The 22,708-nt window shown below is 41.2% G+C and overlaps 1 protein-coding gene across 5 annotated transcripts in view; it reads right to left on the bottom strand.

Moving 5' to 3' along the window:
* The window catches only part of SCML2 (Scm polycomb group protein like 2), a 77,772-nt gene that overhangs the window by 11,964 nt on the left and 43,100 nt on the right, over nucleotides 1-22,708 (bottom strand). For all 5 annotated transcript variants that reach the window (XM_040532656.1, XM_040532646.1, XM_040532635.1 and 2 more), the window contains 5 exons: nucleotides 16,045-16,295; nucleotides 11,222-11,357; nucleotides 9,071-9,274; nucleotides 4,504-4,686; nucleotides 3,286-3,399 (listed from right to left, as the gene is read on the bottom strand). In XM_040532656.1, the coding sequence (XP_040388590.1) occupies nucleotides 3,286-3,399; nucleotides 4,504-4,686; nucleotides 9,071-9,274; nucleotides 11,222-11,357; nucleotides 16,045-16,295 (888 nt within the window). The remainder of the gene's footprint in view (nucleotides 1-3,285; nucleotides 3,400-4,503; nucleotides 4,687-9,070; nucleotides 9,275-11,221; nucleotides 11,358-16,044; nucleotides 16,296-22,708) is intronic.

Raw genomic sequence — 22,708 nt, 5'->3', positions numbered from 1 at the left:
TACAAGATGATGTAACATCTTTCACTAAACTTGATAGTTGTGGCATAAAGAAGCCTCTAAGTACACAAGCCCCAAAACCACCACTGCAAACTTTATAGTTTGTTAGATCTGTATCAAAAAAGCACAGCAGCGGATACCGAGGTTTTCAAAGAAAACAAACCCCTTTACATTTGTCAGCTTGAAGTAGCTGCAGCAACTTGCCAAAATGAAACCAAAAGCCATCTTTCTATACAATTTCCAAGAGAATAACAGATGCAGTCAATGATAAGCACTACAAAATTAAAGGAAACCAAACATTAGATCAGTAGAGAACGAGAACACTAACAGGAATCTCAGTCAAAGACCAAAAGGCAGAGTTGGTATTTCAATTAGCTACAGCAAAGCAACACGAAGGTGTCTAAGGTTCAACTGAACAGATACAGATTTCAGAAGTCTTCAAAGGTATGATGAAATAAGGAGGCAATAGAGTATTTAAGCATGTATCAGCCAACTCCATGCAATGTCCTAAGCAGGAACACTTTTATGGTAATCAAGCAGAGGTCCCAAATATGGGATTTAAATAATTGCTTCAAGCAATCCTTTCTGTGATTTCTGAAGACACAGATTTTAAAAACTGACTGTATTACAAAACGATTTAATTGTATTTACTCCAATTATATGCCAGAATTCACTCTGATGCTACATATCCTGAAGTAAACAATCGTAAATAGGGATGGCAAAGATCGACTCTGCTTTCTTTCCCAAGATACTAGCATTTGACTTTATCTTAATGTAAACCCTCAGTCTCACACACAAGGTGGGAATGCTGGCATATTGCAGGGGGCGATCATCTTTTACAGCAGGTGTTTGTGCCTGGCAGCTACACCATCCGATCCACTTCCTTTCCATCCATCCAGCTTCTCTACAAACAAAACCCAACTGCAGTCTTGTTGAAGAAGTGGTCAACTGGTTTGACAGCTGATTCAGAATTGATGTCTGACAAACAGAGCCTTGCCAACAATGGAGCAATGAATGACGCTTTTCCTACCTCAACATTTTGACCAGATGTGTTTAACAATGGTATGGAAAGCAAACAGTTCTTTTTTTCCTGTTTCATGGGAGGTTCCACTGCAGAATGCCTGATCTGTGGATAAATTAATAAAAAGCTAATAAAAGGCCTTATGGCCTTATGTTTCAATTGTAAGGATGACAATAGAGTGTTTAGGACTGAAGGCCTTAGCAGGAATTGGACGTTTTGTTTTCTTGAAGCTCCTCCGGGAATAAGAAGTCAGTTGTTCTGCCATACATAACTGCATGATGTAATTGGCTGCAGTGCTAAGAACACTCTGTTTTCAAGGGGAGGGAGGCCGAGTTATTTCTCTTTCCTCTCTCTTATCTTTCAAAACTTTAAGAAGAAACTGTTAGCGAGCAGAAAAGACAGCAAAATCTGCAAAACATATCCCTGAGCAGATCAGAAGGAAAACGAGCTGTTTGAAAGACCCTTTCCCACAATTATTCCATTTTGCGTTCAAATGATATTTCAAAACAACTCTTTCAAGACGACTATGTCTCAATAGAGCCAGAACTTTTCAGGGGCAGATCTTTCTTGCTAACCAACCCATGACTGACCGCTATGAAATTACCTCCAGATTTTCAGCAGAGGACATTGCCCTAATGGGAAACACACAACACTAGAGAATACTTTGCCTCTTGAAACACACAGAGTACAAACTCAAACTTCTGAAACCATGGCAAAACTTTCTTTATTTTTGTTTTCAATCCAGGTAACTGCACTTTGTAATGAATTACTCATTTTAGAATGCATTTTAAGGAATATACTGACTTCATCTATAAAAGGGATCCAGTATTAAACTACTCAACAAGGCATAAAAAGCAGTATGTGCATGCTGGCTTTCTTTGAGGGAGATTTCTTACAAGAGAATACAGCTCTAAGTCAATTGCTTGTTTTGTCCAATTAAAACAACTCTATTTCAGTAGAATTAAATGCTCTACACTTCTTCCTGAAGTTACCTACAAGAAATACCTGATTTAATTGCATAGATATTGTACAACTAACCCAGTATTTCTTTAGGAAAGATACAGTTCTGCATTGACTGTTAATTTCTGTATTGTTGCTGTTACTGTACATTTATATAAAATATTTGAAATGGTAACTTATTAAACTATCACTTTGAACATTTTAATTTGATATCCTTTTCTGCTTTAACTGTAGTCCTATGACTTTCTAATCCGCACATAAAAAGAGACCCTTCTGCCCACGCTGAGGCTAATAACTACAAAATGACCCCAGAACCTCAAAAAAAAAAAAAAAAAGGAATATGAAGAAGTAAAGAGCTAGTCTCTATCTCGCTTCAAAAAAGCCTTTGGCAATATTATCCAAATATACTGCAGCAACAGAAAGTATGTATCAGATGGGATGAGTCACATCAACAAGTTACCATGGCTTAACTAGTTAAGTAGCAAAAGCAGAATAAAACCACTCTTTCACAGATCTCTCACTGAGGTTTAAACCAGCATGCTTTACTTCACATCCGAGGCAGACTAAGAGCGGGTGCATGCTCAGTTACTGCAGCTCGGTTGTGGGGCAGGCAAAGGCACTATTCGTCCTGGAGCCAGAGCAGCCTAACAGCTAGCTGCCACGGAGAGGCTGTTCTGCTCCCCCTGCCATGGCTGCATTTTATCCAACTCTTCCCTGTGCTCATCTGAGTCCACATTGAGTCCGTCCTGAGAAGTAAACTGCACAGACTTGGCTTCAACAAAATGTTTTCTGTGCTTTGGGTCACAGGCTCAGCTTGCCACCCAGTCAGGGAGATGTGGGACCTGCTACAAGGACAAGGAGGTGAAGAAAGCAGGATCAGCACAGCTTTCAGTGGCAGCTAGCCATAACTGGAGCTTAATCATATCATCAAAATGCACCCTTACTCACCTGTTGGCTCGAGCCCAGAGTTATTAGAGTTGCTTCTAATTTATCTCCTAATGCATTTCAAGGCAATCGGTTTTCTACTAAATAGCCATACATGAAGCAGGAGGCTTCATACATCACCTATTTGCCTGAGTGACTTCATGAAAAATGCAAGCATGTTCAAGAGAAGGACTTCTTGAACTTGCAGTAGATCTTCCACAAGCACAAAATCTGTGCCACTGATCAATAATTAACACACTCCTGCCCTGGCCTGTCAAGGGCTACAGACAAACTAGATACATATGTTGTACTCAGTCTTTTTTGACTGGAAGTAGTGAAATCACAAGTGACCCTCATATATAATATCAATACAACTTAATTACCTTCAGATGGATGAGCATCACTCCTGGGAAGTTTAGGGGAAAGGGGAGCAGTATATGGTGGAGAGTCCTGAGAGTATCGTTTTGCACTTCTGTTTTCAGGTATTTCTTCTTTTGCTGTGAAGAGGAAAGTCACCACCTATTTATTCTCGCATAAAACGCTCACAGGGAAAGTAAAAGGACAAAAGCAAAAACACACATCAGTCATTCACCAGGTTACAGATCAGTTTCCTATGTCACACAAACTCAGTCATTTCAATACAAACCTTCAAAGATGAAGTAACAGCTTAGTTTATATTGTCATCATCCAAACTACCTTGACCTTGGCTACTTTTCTGACAAGTGTTAAAACAAATGACTTTCATCTGACAGACTGAAACAAATACAATTTCTCCATTGGAAAAAAAAAGAAGAAGAAGAAGAAGAAGATTTTATTTTCTAAAGCAGCTCCTAGAAGTCAGACTTGGCTACCAGACAGCTGTGGGGAAGCTTCATACCCAATATGAATCTTCTGAAATTGCACTGATGTCAAAGTTTTCTCAGTTACAGCTCCTGATAACCCTCGGGCTGGGATTTGTAATACCAGGCACTGCAAACCACCTGATGGGAGATCTTGTGCAAGTCGTTTCCCTCTCTCTCTACACTTCTGGTGTAGCAGACAAAGATACTGGCCTCATATAAAATATCACAAGCAGCCACCTGCAAAACCCACCTTCTCTACTAGAAGACTAGACTGTATGTTGAGGAATTTAAAATTTTGGAGCTGCCACTGAGCAAGATGAATGAAGAGGGAAGAAAAGACTTCTTACTGTTGTGGGATGAGCTGAACTGTATCACCTGTCAGAGCAAGCCCCTTCTTATAAGACAGCGAGTGTCTTTCTATAAGTTTATTTTATGATTCAAACATAAATTGAACAGATGAAATGTGAAGTTTTGAGCTTGTTCTTTTAGTAGCAACCCAGTGATACATACAACATACATATGTTTCCTGGTTTGACTGCAAGGAAGAATTTGCTGAACGAAATGATTTCTGCACATGTGGTGTGAGCTATCTCAACCTGTCAAAGCACTTGCACTCTGGAACAAATTCACTAAAAAGTGAACAGTACTCATTTCAACCAATTCAAGTTATAGCAAGGCAGATTAAAAAGTTAAATTTCACGAAGTCACCACGCTTCTCAAAAACAACAGTACTTGAAAATAAGAGCTGCTTAATAGTACCTGGTTTGTTCCTATCATATTCCGTAGGGCTATGTGCACATCCCATGTAAGGGCTGAAGGGCTGGCTACTGAAAAGATTATCACACTGCAGACTGTGGCAGAGTTTTTCCAAGAAACGTAGGACAAACGATGCACTGTTTACAGAAGGAAGATTGATGGCATGCTTCTCCCCATCAAAGGAAGCTGTGAATAAGAAGATGATGTCAAACATCCCCCAAGCATCATGAAGTATAATAAAACACCGTCAAGTAAAGGAGAGACTTTTAGCTTTGATTTAAACAATGCAAGACATGAGAGGAGTAAACAATCATTCTGATATTTAACAAATTTATCTCCAAAGGACTGATTCTACCTTCTGTTGGATCCATGCCACTTTAAATTTGCTCTATGGGAACTTACTTTAATAAAATAACTCTGAATTCACACCAGCATAACAAAACTTTCAAGTCGTCCCTCATCATCGAAACCTTACAGGTAATTTCTACCGTCTGCTTTACAAAGCAGTAACCTCTGCACCACCTATTTGCAGGAGAAAACATAGAAAAGACCCATTGCAGTACTTGCTGGGAAAAAAAAAATCAGGAAGCAAGAGAGCTTAATTTTTTTCCCTTTTATTTTTTTTTTAACGTTTCTAACCGAACTGAGCTTACTTGGGGTATTATGCTGGCATCCATTGCCACTGAAATTCTGACTGCAGAAACTGTTTTGCCATTTGATGTTTTACCATTGGAGAAATCTATCCTGCTGTCAACGCTGCAGCAGTCAAGCTCCCATTTATTTCAACAGGAGCAAGGTGGCGGAGACACCACAACAACAGACTCAAAATGAGCAATTACAAGGAGATTGGACATGTGCCAACGTCTTTTATTTGTTGACCTCCCTCCTCGTCCCCTAAACATTCAGACTGATGTTGTTAATGATATTTGCCTCCTTTGTGACAGTTGGTAAGATTCTGAAAGGACTGAATATTGCAAGCATTACTGGTACATAGATAAATTATTACCATTACATTAGCTGAATCCTTTAGTTATTTCTGATTAGACAGACATTACAAGAAAACAGGAACAGACTTGTAACTTATGCTTAGGGTTGCAAAGAAGTAGCATAGACACCAGGTTTATGCATCAATTTGTCTTCTTGGGTTTTCAGCCTATCAAGCAGCTTTCTGTTTTTAGCATGAGTTTCCAAATGACAAGCAGAGCTTTAAAGGATCACGTTTTGTTGGTGGCAGATGTATTTTCAAAAAAGAACCAAAAAAAAAAAAACAACACAGAAATGACAAGAAAGTCTTTATATAGAGATCTGAAGCAAGGAACATTTCCATACTGTGTTACAAAAGAGGCAGATAACATACGGAAAAACAAAGAAAACGCCCAAGCTTTAGCATATTTTAGGCTTCCTTAGGAAATCACAAGTGTGACTTACACTGCTAACGTAAGCAAGCTTATGATTAGAGTTAATGGGAGTACACGGGCAAGCATCAACAATAATGTGCTACCTCTTGTCTGCTTTCAAGACAGTGACCCAACGCAAGTGCCTAAAATTTAAGTCAGTACCACAGGGATGAACCCCAGACCCACAGCTTTCTGTAGCCCGTTCATTTTTTCCAGACTCCAATGCTCAAATGAAATCCTAATGACTCACATGTGGCTCAGACACCAGGTTCTCTACCTCCTGTTTGGGGAAGGGATCTCTGATGGCATATTTCTGCTTGCAGCTCAACCAGTTTGGAGAGCAAATGGGCTGTGAGACCTAGCACAGGCTGCTCTCCTGGTATTTACTGCAAGGTAGTACCGTCAGCTACAACCAAAATTTAAAACACTTTATAATAGCCTTACAGGTAGTCTTATATGGCCTTGGGGAAATTACTTGTTCTCCACATCTTAATTTCTCATTTTGAAAAGAAGCATTGAAAAGAACAATATTATCTTTGAGCTGTCAAGAGGATAAAGCAAGAAACATCTGAAGCCATCTGACTGCCCCAACAAGACATACCATGGGAAAAATCCACAAATAAGGATTCAGTCAGTGCAAACACAGCTCCCTCCTAGTCTAAACCCTGGGGGCAACAACAGGAACTCCAAGCAAAGGAGAGGGATCCATATCCACAGGCACAACTGTCTGCTCTGCTTGGGGACAGCATATGCTTCTTACTTCCTAGATAAATGCAAGGGCTGAAAATAAAAAGGAGTACTTCCGAGGTGCAATAACCTCGGCATTTAATGACAAGTAAACAGGGAATGGAGCTTGTTTGTGCAATCCCAGCCCATGGGATGAAAAGTCATTCTCATTTCTTTACTTTCCATTGTGTAGGCATGTTTTAAACAGAAAGCCAGGAGAAAGGCTGAGAGCTAAGCTATCAGACAAATGTGTTTGTCTGATAGTGAAGAAAATCACCCAAGAGACTGATTTAATTCTCTGCTTGAGAAGATTTATCTGAAACTCAGACTGTTTCATCCACCAAATGCCACAGTCTCTGAGCTACAAGGGGAAAAAAAAAGAGGCTGACACTACCACCATGAGTGGGCTTGTTAATCAAGCCTCTAATTTCCTTTCAGTTGCATTTGCCTGAATTGAAACCTTATGCATCAAGCAAAAATAAAATGGTTTGTGTTTCTGTTTTGAGTAAGAAAAGAGGAAAAAAATCTAAATTCAACCCCATTCAAAACAATTATTTTCTCTGGCAGCTGAACCAAAAGAACCCACTAATTATTCACACATATTCTAGAAAGATTATTTTATTCATGTCCCAGCATACAGTTTCCTCCTATGGCAGATACAATACTTGCCATTAAAGTTCGTGAGTCCACAGATTTAGATTTCTTTGCTTACTCTCTTATGCAACAAATTATTTTTCTTGCTAGTCTTAAAAAAAAAAGAAAAAAGAAAAAAGCCTACACCAAAAACACTTTCAAACAAAAATCTACAAGAAAACACTCACAATTTCATTCTCCAATTCCTCATTTTATTCTACTATATATTTTCTGTTCTTCCTTCATGCTCACAAGCACCGTCAGTTGTAATGTGCTACATTAACCTAAGTCACATTTTGTGCTTCTCAAAATGTATCACACAAAAATTTCTGATAAAACGACACGGAGTTTTAAGTGTTTGTTCACCCAGCTTCTCAGAGACCTGCCTGACAAACTGATGGGAAGACAAGCTCAAGAACACAAGAAACTCATTGGGGTCTTGTGGCTCTGTAACACCTGAGTGAGCTGCAGGACTGTGCTTCAGGAGCAATCGACAGCCAGGTCCCTCAACTTCAGGGCTACTGAGCAGGCTTCTCTGAATCCAGGCCTTGGTAGTGAAGCCTGGTGTACAACAGCAATTCCTTCTCCTACAGAATTTCCTACAGAAACAATAAGAACTAGATAGAATTTTCAAATTTTTAATCTACTCTGTAAAGCAATTATTTGCAACTATTCCATCATAGTCCTTCTTGATGAAGGATCACAAGCAGACTACTGGCAAAGCACATCTCCGTGTATTTTGTTCAAGGAAAAATTGGATCTGAATTGGGTACAGCAAGGTATTAGTAATACACTAAACTTTCATATAGCCTGCAAAAATAAAGTAATACAGGTTTCAAAACCCCACTTACACAGTGCCATTAAACTTTTACTACACAGCAGAGAAGAAGCACCCATTTTGTGAACAAACTCAAGGGGATACATAGGCAAGGACTACTGAAGATCTGCTATATGCAGGTCAGGGTACTATGTTTTAAATATTGTTAGACGGCAACATCTTTTATGAGGATTTAATTAAACCGGTATTCCACTAATCATCTTTCACATCTGGTGTTAATGTAAGGAGATTAAAGTAATGCAAAGTCTTTTTACTACCAGTGATGGAATTATGAATTGATGTGCTAACTGCTATGCAGAATATTTCCTAGCCTAGAAAGAAAAAAAATGTCAAGCAGCAGCTATTCAGTATGAGATATACGGATAATTTATCTGTAGACCTGCCATTAATATGTAGCAGAGATAAACCTATTCCTTAATAGAGGACATAGGTGTATGAACACTGACCTGAGAGACTGGGGAACGGGGGAAAGGAAGAAGCAGCAAATTTAACATGTGGAAACACTTGTCTGGAAGCTAAACAGATTAGTTGGAAACTTTTCACCCACTTGCTTAAGGCATTAAGAACACAAATACTATGTATGGATAAGATTATGCGAATGACTTGAATTAATAAATCTGATATTTCCCTCGCACTGAGCTTACTTGACACATGTTTGGCTGAAGCTGTTAAATGAGGTGCACCAGCTCTACTTATTATAAGAACCTAACTGTACAGCGTACATGGAATTTAACTTCCCTATTGCTGAATTCTAATTTAAGAATTGTTCAGAACATCCTTGGCCCACGCTGAGGTAAATTACAGCGTAATTTATCCACCAGTACTCTCTTAATAACAGAGTTCCCAAGTATATACTCTTGACTGTGCTTGTGTGTTACAAAAATGATACAAACTCACTGCAGTTACTTCAGTTCTTTTGCCCTGCCTCAGGTTCACAATTGTTGTGAAGAAACAAAAATAAAACATCTTCACATACCAGTTATCATTTCCCCTCCGTGATGGCCACATTTCAGAAATCCAAAGACAGTTTTGGATTGGTAGGCACAATCCACACAAGCCTGTACAGCCTGCTGAAGTACCACATTGACAGGACCTGGCCCAAAGTGATCCGGAAGCTGCTGAACTTTCTTCTTATCCAGGTGAGGCCCAGAATTTCCATGCTTGTTGACATAAACACACACTGAAAAAGAACGAGCCATATTAACTATAGAGTACTTCTGCTTTAATCACAGCTGGTGCGCACAAAAGAATAGAGACACGTTTCACACGCCTGAACTGCAAGCTGTTTCTTCAGTTTGAGTCTTGATGACAAGATGTACCGTTCAGCCCAAAGTGGAACACACATACCATCATGCATACATACTTCCTGAGCATGCAGAAAGTTCTCTCTGCATTCTGTTAAGGTTCTCCCGTCTCAGTCCCATATCCACTTCCCTCTGACCTCTACAGCCCTTCTCTACCCTGCTAAGGAAACAATGCCATCACAATCTGTGCTCTTCTTTTGACTCATCTCTATTCACACCCCAGACCCAATAAAGTAAAAACTACTGGCAGGTGCTCTGAACTACCAAAAATTCAATTCTAAAAAGCTGGTCTTACCAAATTACTTCCCTATCTTTTCTCATATCACAAACCAAACCCTATGGCATACGCCTGCCACAGATGCCTGTTCAGAAGCACCCACACAGCATTGCCACGTGCATGTATAATGGTCAGCATCCCTATCCTCAGTAGCCCCAAACCACTCATGTATGATTTCCACACTACAGCTTGGCCTTCTCTGCTAAATAAAATGAACACATTTCTCTGAAAACTGTGCAAGGTGGTTTTAAAGCTTATCACAGAAGCAAACCGGACTTTCGAAAATGCTTTTTACAGAGACTATGAAAAACTGTCTTTTAAAATGAACAACAAGGTAAAAAGATAAGGGGAAAAGACATAACTGAAGGTTTTTTTTCTTCTTCTTCTTCTTCTTCTTCTTCTTTTTGGCCTTGACTATTATGTGGCCAGGATGCACCCCAGGCATTATTATAGCTTAAAGACAAAATGTCCTTCTACAGTGATTAAGCAGACAATCTAAGCATTCTGTTACACAAAAGACTGCCATATTCTCTCAACTGTAGTGCTCTTTGGGCTTAGTTAAAAACATTTCACTTTTAAAAATGAAACATTTCTATGAAGTGTTTCAATGATCTTATATCTTCATGCATATCAGCTTACTCTCCAATGCCTGCATATTGGAGGAAGCATCTTCATATGGATAAAAATGATACAAACCAGTAAAAAGAGTTTTCGTGACATCTTCTCTCTGGTCTCAGTAACAACTGAATCCTGAAAGGTTTATTTTCCTAGGAAACACATAGGTATTTTCCCCTCATCCATCACTGAAGTTGGGATTGAGAAGGGCCTGACAACTTCTATTGTAAAAACAGTTTTTAAATGTCAAAAGTACCCCCAAACAAAATTATCATAATTTATGGAATTTTTAGAAAGTTCTGAGATTTCAGTTGACTACATACAAATTGCTTCATTACAGGGTTACAAGTTCCTCAATGAGTTCGCTCATTAAGTAGCTTATTTTTGTTTTGCCAACCCTGTTTAAGATACTTTTCATTGCTCTTAAGTTTGCTTGTTTTGGGAGGAGGGACGTATTCCCCCTGATTGCCTCAACTTAGTTTTAATGGAGTTGCTTTTTTAGTGTAAGGCTACAGAGAGACAAAATCTCACTTTTGTTTTATTAAAGTCAAGTGTGCATGGTACTTGAGTATCATATGGGTTTTTTAACTACATCTGCTCCCTTTTCATATATTGAGGAGTGGGACAGACATGAAAGAACCATACAGTTGTCTCTTTCAGACAGAAACAAACTAGTCTAGTTTGTACTAGTCTAGCACAAGCAAGGTCTAGTAGATCTATCAAAAGTCTCTCTGTTCCACCACTTCTTGCTGTAACGCAGGCATTTAAATACTAGTTGTGCAAAGCAACCTACAAATACCTTAAAAAAAAAGTAGGCAAGTAATTATTTGCTGTAATAAGTTTATGGTGTATTTTCCATAAAATGACGTAACTATTTTTCTTGAAATGGAAGCCATTTCACACTAAAAATGTCATTCATTTTTACTTTTACCTGTGGATATAACTGCTGCAGTTGCACCAGATAAACTAAGTCCATCTTTAAGTATCTGTGTAGTGCCACTGTCCCCATCAGGAGAAGAAAGAGGAGAAGGTGGTGCAGAAGACAGTTGTTCTGGGAAGATTTTTTTCTGTTTCAAGAAAAAAACAGTCAAAATGTTTAATGTTTTTTAACTAGTATACTAATTCTTTCTACTATCAGTTATCATACTACTAGGAGTGTGTGTAGTTCCTTATTACAAAAGTACCACACACTGCAAAGACGATGAAATCCAGGAAAGGAAGCCCAGAAACTGCTCATTTGCATTTACAGCTACTCGAGTAAAGTAGTGGAAGACAATTGGCTTAAAAAGAAACCCACCTCTATCTGAGAAGGAGCAGAAAAACAATGAGTTTTTAAATATCCATTCATGACCCTTCTACATTTTAGGAATCACAGAAGATGTGTTTTGGATTACTTTCCTGGCCATATTCTTCCAATCATCTGGGTTTATCATAACTCCAATGAATTAATTGGGCCATGTATATATTCACATATAAATCCTGATTCAAATTTAGCTGTCAGCTTTACAGTGCATCTACATTTTCCTTCAGCTTGTTTCAAATGGGCTGAAATTCTCCAGTAATCACTTTCAGGAATTGGTGTTTTATGCAAGATATCAAATAAACCAGTAGTTATAATCCAGTCACATGGGTTGCCAAAACATTCTTCTTTTCCCAAGCCAAACTTATTTGCAGCCTATCATATGACAGACAACCAGAGCTCTCTTTCCAAAGACTTGGAAATTGGTCAGCATGCCTTACCTTCCAACTGAGGAAAAGAAAATGGTGTTGTAATTTGTTTTTGGACTGGGCTTCAGAAAACAGACATACATAAGAAAGGCACTTCTAACATGCTCTGACGTGTTATGAAAATACACGGAAATAACAGAAGGAATTAACTGGAAAAAATTTCTTCACCTCTTCCTTCACCATTTATTCTTGCATGAGAACAGATTATGTCATCATTTTCTTACCTACCAAAAAGAATAGGAATGGAAGAGGTTACCCGAGGTCTTGACACTGCTGAAGGCAGCAGAGACCTGGCTACTCTGGATTGACTCTGGTGGTCTGACATTGTTCTATAGTTAAGAGAAAAATCAGTCAATTCCCTAAGAGAAGCTTCCATTTATCAGTATCCACTCTTACAAGCAATATATTTACTAAATAATACATTAAAAATCACGCAGTAAGCAATCAAAACACATACCTTCCTAAGAGCAATAGTGCTTAACCTCCGCAGAACACCTACAAAGAATAAACTGATTTCCTTCTAAAATCCACAGCACATTAAAGAAAATTTCTGTGCTCATTACAGATCAGAGAAAATATGTTTGGCTGTAGAAACTACTTGACAACATGGTACTGGAGTGAATCACCATGAACACAAGAGAGAGATTGCCAAGGTTTGGCGCTGCATTGCGAGTGAGTGGCTCAGGTCAAACACTGAACCAAACATTGATGTATTACTTGTCAGAAACTGCCTACGCATCTTAACACCGGGAAGCAGAAAGGTCTCTCATCCTTAACACTGAGAATCTCCTCCTTAACACACAGAACAAAAATGCAGTTAGGAAGTCTGAGCTTTTGATCTGAAGCCTGACATTCCTGAAGCCTCTCCGGAGAAGGGACTCACCAGGGGACCAGCTGGCTGTTGTCATACTGCAAAATACCAGTGGTCGAGTTGAGAGGGAGGTGGAGGGAGGCAACGGGAGCTATGTGGCATGAAAACAAAATGCAAACACCAAACTGTAAGTCAGAAGAACTACCTACCATCCACACAAACACGTAAGTGTGGTGAGGCTACTCAGCGACTTCTTACCTTGTCCTCCAGAATAAGGAAAGGACATGTTTTGGAAATACAGCATATTACGCTTGCTCAACTGAGGTTCTCATTTTGCAACCCTAAACTGAGGAGCAGCAAACTGATGTCCAAGAGCCACCTTGTTTCAGGAGGCAGGCCATGGTCCCAGCAGAGCCCAGAACATCTGCCTGGTCCAAGTTTCAGTACTTGGCCCTGCACACCATCCAGCATCCACTGACTGCACAGATCTGATGTGGATGCTGCTCTTGTGGGGTCAAATATAGGGCTGTGATCCACACTCAGACCAAGGCACTTCCTTGAGAAGTACATGTTAATCAGTGAGTCTGGAAGGAATGCTTGGCACTGTTCTGCAAAGTGTACTTTAAAAAGTGATGGAAGAGATGCAAAAAGATTTCTTCTTCATTGTGACAGAATGAAAAAAAAAACATACAGTGCACGCTGGGGGTTGGGAATGGGAAATAAAACCCAACACGCATGTCATCCTCATGGAGAAGCTTAGAAAACATTTAAATAAAGGAGAAAATGACAAGACAGCTTAATATTCCTAGCTGTATAATAAAAATTAATACCTGCACAATGATAAACATAGCAGCATAACAAGCTTAAAAAGGCAGAGTCCCAGACTGCCTCTTCAGTGTAAGAGTTAAGAAGTCAAACAAATCTACAGTTCATCAGGCATAGACCAATCTCCCTAAACACACAGCCAGCTCACATCTGGAACACAACTGCAAAGTCTGAAAAATGGGTGTTTTTTTTTTGTATCTGTCTTAAAAAAAACAACTGCATTCAAATCTCTAGGCACATTATCACTTACATTTGTGTACGTATTGTGAAGTATGTAAGCTCTATGGCCCTCCATGTCAAATACACCCCACAGATACAGAACTCCCACAAAGGGATTCCCCCTCTTCACCCATACAATAACAGGTATAACGCTCCAAAGACTGCACATGTGTGTAATGTCTTGGCAATCCTACCATGTACTTTAGCAATAAAAACTTTCCATGGCTTCTCAAAAGGAGCTCGTTTTTAAAGTTTTTAATACAAAAGTTACTATAGTAATATACCGAGTTAGATGGATAGCTCCAGCTCAGATCCTACAAACCTTAACTCTCAGTTCCCTGGTCCCACAGAGGACATCAGAAGTGCACAGCAGTGCCCCAGATTGGCTGCCTCAGCCCAAGGAGTGCCAGCAGTAACCCCCATCCCCATGCAAATCCCGAGAACTTCACACAGAGCAGGTGCCAAGCACAGTGCTCCACGCAGACACTTCCCATCACCCAGCCCAGAAAGCCTCTCCTAAAGGTGAGATGACTCCAACTATTCTCTATTTCTTTTTCATGACAGCCAGAGGAGCACAAAACTCTTACACAGATGTGCACATCCTGCTCCACCTGAGTACCTCCTTAAGATACAAAATGTGTTCAGTGATTCTCCTTCCAGAGATCTCCAATCTCCCCTCAGATTTACAGGGAACACCCTACCCACCAGCTCAGTCTGTATGGGTGGGCACAGCTTTCTTCTCTTCAACGTCTGCCTCTGGGCAGTTTCATAAACCAAGCAAGAGATAAAGCTAGAGACCACCCGCACCAGCTTGGATGCCTGACTGCGAGAGGAAGGCAGCAGAGAGACCACTCAGGGTTCATTTTCCAGTCCTTGGAATCATTCCTTACCCTGCTGCCATCATTTCAACGAAGTGACTGACTCCAGTTTTGTGCTAGCATCTTTTAGGTGTGCTTCAATAAAGGTATTTCACTGACACTTTACACTGACCAGCACTGATGGGATAGGTCCCACTTGTGCCATTACTCCATCCCCTCACATGCACCACCTGCAATTCTTCCTATACGCCCACAGTGACCCAGGCTGAAGGGGAAAAAAAAAAAAAAGGAAAACAACAACAACAAAAAAGCAAAACTTCCACTTTTTGAAAGCTGTGGGTGGATGGGGGTGAGAAAACCAAACAAAAAGCAATGCCTCCCACCCCCCATTTGTGCTAATGCAAAGCAGGGAGCAGCAGGGTGGCAGAAACAAACTGTCTGGGGAAAGATATTGCAGGACTGCTGCTTCAGAGCCTAGCCTCCTTGACACCCTGCCGTGACTGAACAAGCCTCAGGAAACAGATTGCGCTTCCACAGCAGCTCAGGACTTGTCTAAATATGCCCGGCTGTGATCCTGCCCTTCCTCACAGTAGCAGCAGCATTCATGCTTCTCTGGGGGGGGGATCAGATAAAGATGGAAGTAAAAGGGAGAGGTGTGTGGCCAGCTGAACCAGCCCACCCTGGGATCATTCGCCTGCCAGTGCTGGTGGAGGAGAACGGGGTGACAGCAGGGCCAACCTGATCGCAGCTGGTGGTGCCCGAGCATCATCCAGTCCTCGGACTCAGCTCTGAGGTGTAAAAGGCACCACATCTTTCAGGCTCACACCTGGGGAAACACTGCCTGGAAAGAAGCTTCGCGGTCCATGCAGGATCTCCAGGACAAGGGGGTAGCCAAGAGATTAATGTGGCAAATCCAGCTGTACGCTTAAGATGCGCACATTTTGCACCAAAACCCTCAATGTTCCTAACCCTCTGTTGCTAAACATGAGTCAAAAAAGTAAGCAAACTATGTATATGATTCAGTAACAAAATAACCCAGACTAAAAAGCCTAAAGGCTTCCCTGGCTCTTGGAATGTTCCTGGAAACGGCTATTCCAGAACAGTATTTTTCAACACCAACAACTCACCCATAAATTAATCTAAACCAGTACTCCTCTTCTAGAATAAAATAATCCACAGAAGCTTATCCCAAGATAATCCGGAATAGTTATTCTAGATCGTTTCTTGGAATCAACTTCTGAAGACAGTTAAAGCCCTGAAGGCTGAAGAAAAGCCAGAAAATGAAATTAAAAAAAAAAAAAATCTCACTACAAAATTTTGCAATATAAAGTAAAATAGTAGATAAGGACTAACCTTTTTTCCAGGTTTTAAACTTTTTTTCCTTGTTTTAAGATTCTCAGTATGAGAGGTGCTTTTGGTCAGGGGAATATTTTTAGGAGACCTGCCCTTCTTGGGAACTGCAGACTGTCCAGGGGGTTTGCCCCGACCTGGTTTCCTGCCTCGCTGCGCTGGTACTGGAGCAGATTTCTGTGGAGACTGCATTGAACGCCGGGTCACTTTGGAAGGGGAAGATTGGATTTTTGCACTGCTCTTTGTAATGGAAACTGAGGAAAAACAAAAACAAAAGGGAAGGGGGGGAAAACCTCAAAATGAATGATGGAAAGCAACTTTTCTAATAAAGGCTTAAAAAAAAGTGTAGTGCACAATTTACATTGTAAAATAAATATACGTGGATATTTCGAACTCAAGCAGTTGGCATGAAACTATTTACCTTCTTTAAAGCCAAAGAGAAAACTCTTATACCCATTAATTTAGAGGGACTTTCCTAAGAAAAAAAAACATTCAAATAAAAATAAAAAAGTATTAAACCACTCACCTTATAAACGCTTTCCATAATTTTCATTATAACAAGATCGAGTGCCATTCATCAAGAAGGCCTTCAAAATGCTTCTCAAGTTATACAGCCCATAATACATCCACTCTCCTCTCAGAGCACTTTCCACAATTACAAGACATGCCAACTACTTCTAGGAAGCTACAAAGCAATTTGGAGCAGTGAAGAAACCATCCAATTGAAGAGGAGAAACTGGTGATAGGCAAAGTACCACGAATAAACATTTTTCTGAAACGCCAGTTTAGAAAGTTAAGTTCACATAATTGTACCCAGCTTTTTCTACCGGGAGCCATCCAGACTTCAATTTTTACTTAGAAGTAGGACTTCCAAAATTAAAACATAAAATAACATCTATATTCCTTCGTAACACTGAAGTGGTTCTCTTGAATCTCCCACTGCAGTACAAAATGGATCCAGTATGAATATGATGTGACTGCATTATAATTTGATGTGAAGCTGCAAGCTGTAATCAGATTTCTTTGAGCTAAACTTGCTAGTTAGCAATCATTTCCACCCGTCTCACCTCTCTGAAGTCCTAATGATGATTTTATTGTAACAATTCTCTTAGCAACGGACTGATTAAAACACCAGGAGGATGTCAGACAGAACCTAAGTGTATGGACACAGCATCAAGGAGATGCCCTGCACCGTGCTACCTGCGGCCAGCACAAAGCAATGACAGAGCCCAGGAAGAACTACATGCTGCTTCTTGGACTGGTTGCTGGCAGACAGATGCAGAAGCTGAAAGGGAGAGGTAAGTAGAGGATGAAAATGGGAAATTTTGTGACGGCAAACCACCCTTGTTGCAGGAGGTGTGGGAAAAGAACGAGAACACACAGCATCTTTGAAAGCACCTCATGTCTTTATACCAAGATCATCTGGATTTCTAGCATGATACTGTCTTTACCACAGCCTTTTGTGGCTCGCTGATGCAGGAAAAGCTCTCCATGATCCACCCTAACTGTGAACACTGTGAGCTTCGTGTGACATAACTTAGAAGTATTACAAGTTAGGGTTCAAGTGGGCTTTGACTGTGTCAGCGACCAGTACCTGATGCAAATGACTACTGCAGACTAAAACTGGAACACATGCAGCTTCTAAAGAGGTGTGTTGTTTTTTTTTGATTTTGGTGAATTTGTAATACTTCTCCCCCTAGACTACTGAGACTTTCTGGTAAGCAAATAAAACTCAGATATATTTGAAAAGAGATCTTGTGAATATACTTGGAGACTAAGCAGCAGTTTTAACATCTAGCTACACAAGTGATAGTCACCTAAACAGCTCAGTACCTAGCTTTACAACTGTTACTTTAACTCTGAATTTTTATTTACCTGTTACAAAGTTTCTGCAATATAAAATGTCACGGTAAGATGAATTACACGCTGCAAGCAGACTCCTTATAAAATACAAGTTCTACTGACACACATTTCTAAAGCTGTAGGAGCATTTACATACATCGTGATTTGTCAGATTCAGACAAACTAATCTAATATTCCTGAATGGCAGTTCAGAAGAAATTCCTTCATTACGACTGGTTGCAATCCTAAAACATTAAATACACACATTATATCCCTAGGCACCTGAGAAGGACCACCTTCTGGACGTGGAAAGTAATCACTTTCTGGTATTTATCTATACCAAAACTTACTTTCATATGCAATGACAGCTTAAAATAAACCAAAGAGAATTTTAACCACCTCCTGGCAACCCATTAGTCTCATGTATCTGAATTGCTGAGTGACAACTTGCATGGAGCAGTATTTCTGGAAAAGCAGACAAATATCAACTATATGCTGTACTAGACGGTACTACACGTTATGTCCTATGTTAGGCTTACATGACTGTAAAATGCAGCTATTTTTATTCAGTCATGCCACGCAATTAGGTGTTTAACAAAACGACCATAAACTTGTAAGTAAACATCGGTTTACAAATTCTTTGTGCCTCTGCTGAAATCTAGCAAACACCTATCTATTCTCCCATGGTAAATAAAGCCGATGTTAAAGACAGAGCTAACTGCAATGGCAACAGGTTCTACGAGCACAGGTATGAGTTTCGATCCGCTGGGCAATCCCTACTCCTCTCCAGAAGGATATTTACAGACAAAGAGCAACAATGCAAAGAGTTTAACCGCTGCAGGCAGCCCTCCTGAAACACACACAGCAAGGATTCTTAGCACAGCATCTTCCTACCTGCACACGCCAGAGGACCAAATATTAGCAGCATTAACCATTAAGGGGGGGGGTCAGGTCCCATTTGATATTTTTTCTTCTGACTAAGGCTGAAGCCGCTTTTTTCACTACGCGGGGACTACAACAAAGCCCACGCTGCCTGGGCAGCCTCCCTGAGATAGCAGCAAATAAGGAGGCAGCTATTTGCATTTGTTGATTTAAGGGGGGGGGGGGGGGGGTGGGCAGCGGGAGACTGCTAAAGTAATTCACATATTGTCTGCAGGCCGTATTGACAGTGATCATCAGTCACCTGCTCATACTTCCTTCACCCCGGCCTTCAGAGGGAGACCAAAGGTTACGCTGGGTCAGAGAATCTGGAGGGAAATGAAAAGACATGCAAAACCTAGCTGCCAACCCACTGCCTCTGCAGACAAAGTTATCCCCACTAGACCACATGTTCCAAAAACTAAGACGTTTTAATAGTCTCATGAGGACTTGTTAAAATATATCGATGAAAAGAATAGAGAGAAAAAATGCCAAGCTCTGCTTGCAATTACTGCAGTATTTAGCTGGGATATTTACAACAGAAAAAAAAAAAAAAAGCACATTTGCCTTTTCAGGATACTGCTTTGCATCACAATGGCCTTCTCATTTGCACAAACAAAATAAAGCATTTGTTTCATGCTGCTCTTCTACAAAAATATCGACTGCTCAAGTTTCAGGAGCTTGATGTGCTGCGTGGCATTCTTTCCCAAGTCTCTTATTTAGATCCAAAAAACTGTACTGCTGTCCTCAACGACGGGAGACCGGAGAGCAGCCTACATAAACATGCTTTTCCATAGTAATGTTAGCAACTAAAGGGAGTTTTCAAAGGCCACCGAGTTCTAGTTACTCTATCGAGCTAGCAAAGGCCATAGATGACTATGTTCATGCAACACACCAAGAGCTTTCATACTTCTAATGACTGCTTGTTCAAACCATTTTTTTTCCCCAAAATATCCCTCTTGTGAGAATACAGCACCTATGAACTTTGTATCCAGCACATTTAAGAGAAATGCACAACCCAAATGTCCTGGAACCCACGCCGTAAAGATGCATTACCACCATTCGGTCTTCATCCGTGCAAGCAGATCCACTGGAGTCAACTGAGCTTATTTACATGAGAAGGATATTAAAGATTAGACGTCAGATGAGGGCCAAATGGCACATGAAGGAACGCAAAATTTAACCCCGTAACATTATCCCCAAGATCTCTTGCTAGAATAAGTCAGATACTTAAAGACAACTGAAATCTGAAGCTACTGAAAAGCTCCAGCACTTGGGAAGGGGATGGGACAGATGACAGCTCAGAAGCCTGAATTCTCATGCAATTCTAATTATTAAAATTCCCTCAAATAATCCATAGCAATGGTTTCACTCTACCTCTTTAGCTAAAGCCAAGGAAAAAAAGCTTCCGCTTTGTAATATTTAAACATTTTAAGTCTACCATTCAGTTAGTGTCGCAGAGCAGCAACTACCAGAAAAGACAAGAAAGCTGAAGTGAGATCGCGTGAAGCAAGGTACAGGCCCTTTTTGCCACGCACTCTGTGAACACAGCATTGCTACCTCGGGTGAACGTGCCAATTAGGACAGTAAAAACGGTAACTCAGTGCTTAAACCAGCATTTCTGTCAAGACAGAAATTATTCTGTTTGTACTACAGTACTGTTGGTATGTCCCCACTGAGAAAGAAGCTGAATGCTGTTCTGAGAATATAAAAGCCCGGTCCTTCTCTCATCTACCAGATACAAAATAAAAATTAAAAAATGAGGCAAAGAGACTGAGCAACTTACCCTAAATCCATGTGAGAATTCCACGGTGAAAGTAATGGAAATTCACTTCTTAAATTCAAGCCCAGGGTTTTAACTATAAAATTAACCTTCTTTCGTACATTAAGTATTTATTGTGATAGTTTTGACAAACTGGGAAAGGAAGCGGAAAAGATTAGCAAGTTTTCAAAATAGCTTACTGCCATAGCTTTGTTAATAGGAGTTTGTCACAGGAAGCGTGGCAAAGCCTACCTCTACACAGCAGGTACAAGTTTTAGCATCCTGGTTCTTGATGCTATTACTTATTCTGCCCAGTTTTTGTCATTACTGCTCCCCAGATAGCATCACCAAGATGAAAGGTGGGCCCCAAATGAGACAAAATGCCACAAGCTTCAGGGGAAGCAAAAAAGAAATGCAGAGCGCGGTTATTGATTTGTCATGACTTGTTAGGTTTCAGTGCAGGATCTGAACGAGAGCACTGGTATTCTTAACATAGCTTACGTGTACTAACACAGCATTTTGAAACAATTCACTCAGTCCCATCCACCAGTTGGACAACACAACCACTGATGACATCAATAACCAGAAGACCTCTATAAGAGGTCTTGACGTGTGCTGCAAGACAAGCAAGCAGGGCAGAAGACTGGCCTGGCTGAACAGGGAACTCTTGGAAGTAGGGCAGAGAAAGGCAATACATGACCTCTCGAAGCAAGACCGGGCTTCAGAGGGAGAATACAGAGCTGCAGTCCACATCTGCAGGGAGAAAACAAGAAAAGCCAAAGCTCAACTTGAGTCAACACTGGCCAGTGTGGTGTTAAGACAACAAAAAAGGGTTTTTCAAGTATACCAACAGCAGGAGGAGGTCAAAGGAAAACACGAGACCAACACTTGAAGCAGATAGTCACCTAACAAATAAGGGTAAGGAAAAGGCAGGGGTATTTTTGTCCTTTTTCTTGCCTCAGCATTTAACAGTAACAACAGATCTTGGGCTGCCTGGTCCTCAGAGTTGTAGGACCATGACTGTGAGAACAATGGCTTTCCATTTGTGGTCACCGAAACCGTAAGGGAACAGTTGTATCAGCTCCATGTTCTTAAGTCCATGGGGTGAGATGGGATTCACCCCAGGGTGCTGAAGGAGTTAGTGGATGCTACAGCTGGACCCCTCTCAACAATTCAGCAAAGGTCGTGGGAGTCTGGAGAGGTCTCTGCTGACTGGAAGCTAGCCAACATTATACCCATCTACAAAAAGGGCATGGGAGAGGGCCCAGGGAACTACAGACCTGTTAGTCTAACCTCAGTCCCTAGAAAAGTTATGCAGAAAGTTGTCCTGGGGGACACAGAAAGGCACTTAAAGAACAAAGCTATTATCAGGCACAGTCAACATGGGTTCGCCATGGGAAAGTCCTGCCTTGGTCACTTGATCTCCTTCTGTGATAAGGTCACCCACTCGGTGGATGAGGGGAAGGCAGCAGACATAATCCTTCTGGATTTTAGTAAGGCCTTTGGTCCTGTCCATCACAGCATCCTTCTGAGCAAAGCGTCCAACTGTGAGATGAATGGGGACACGCTACGCTGGGTGATGAACTGGCTCGATGGAAGAGCTCGAAGGGCCACAGTGAATGGGGCTATGTCTGGCTGGTGGTTGGGCACTAGTGGCATTCCCCAGGGCTCTGTCCTAGGGCCAGTCCTGTTCGACATTTTTATCAGTTATCTGGATGCAGGAGTGCAGTGCATCTTCAGCAAGTTTGCTGATGACTGTAAACTGGGAGGTGCTGCTGACCCCCTGGAACTCCACAGCACAGAAAGGCTGCTGAGGTCCCTGAAAGCGCCCAGACGAGGCCAGCACAGCTGGCGGCAGGGCTGGGAGGCATGTGCTGTGAGGGGAGGCTGAGGACACTTGGGCTGCCCAGCCTGGAGGAGAGGAGGCCCAGAGGCGACCTCGCTGCTCTCCGCAGCCTCCTGAGGAGGGGAAGCGCAGGGGGAGGCGCCGGCCTCCGCTCCTGGGACCCGATGGCAGGGCACGGGCACGGCACAGAGCTGCGCCGGGGAGTTCAGGCTGGGCATCAGGAAACGTTTCTTTGCCGTGAGGGTGGTCACACACTGCAACAGGCTTCCTGGGGAGGTGGGTGCTGCCCCGTGCCCATC

The sequence above is a fragment of the Cygnus olor genome, chromosome 1, assembly GCF_009769625.2.
Source record: "Cygnus olor isolate bCygOlo1 chromosome 1, bCygOlo1.pri.v2, whole genome shotgun sequence".
Taxonomy (NCBI): Eukaryota; Metazoa; Chordata; class Aves; order Anseriformes; family Anatidae; genus Cygnus; species Cygnus olor.
This window is presented reverse-complemented; position numbering and strand designations above follow the sequence as displayed.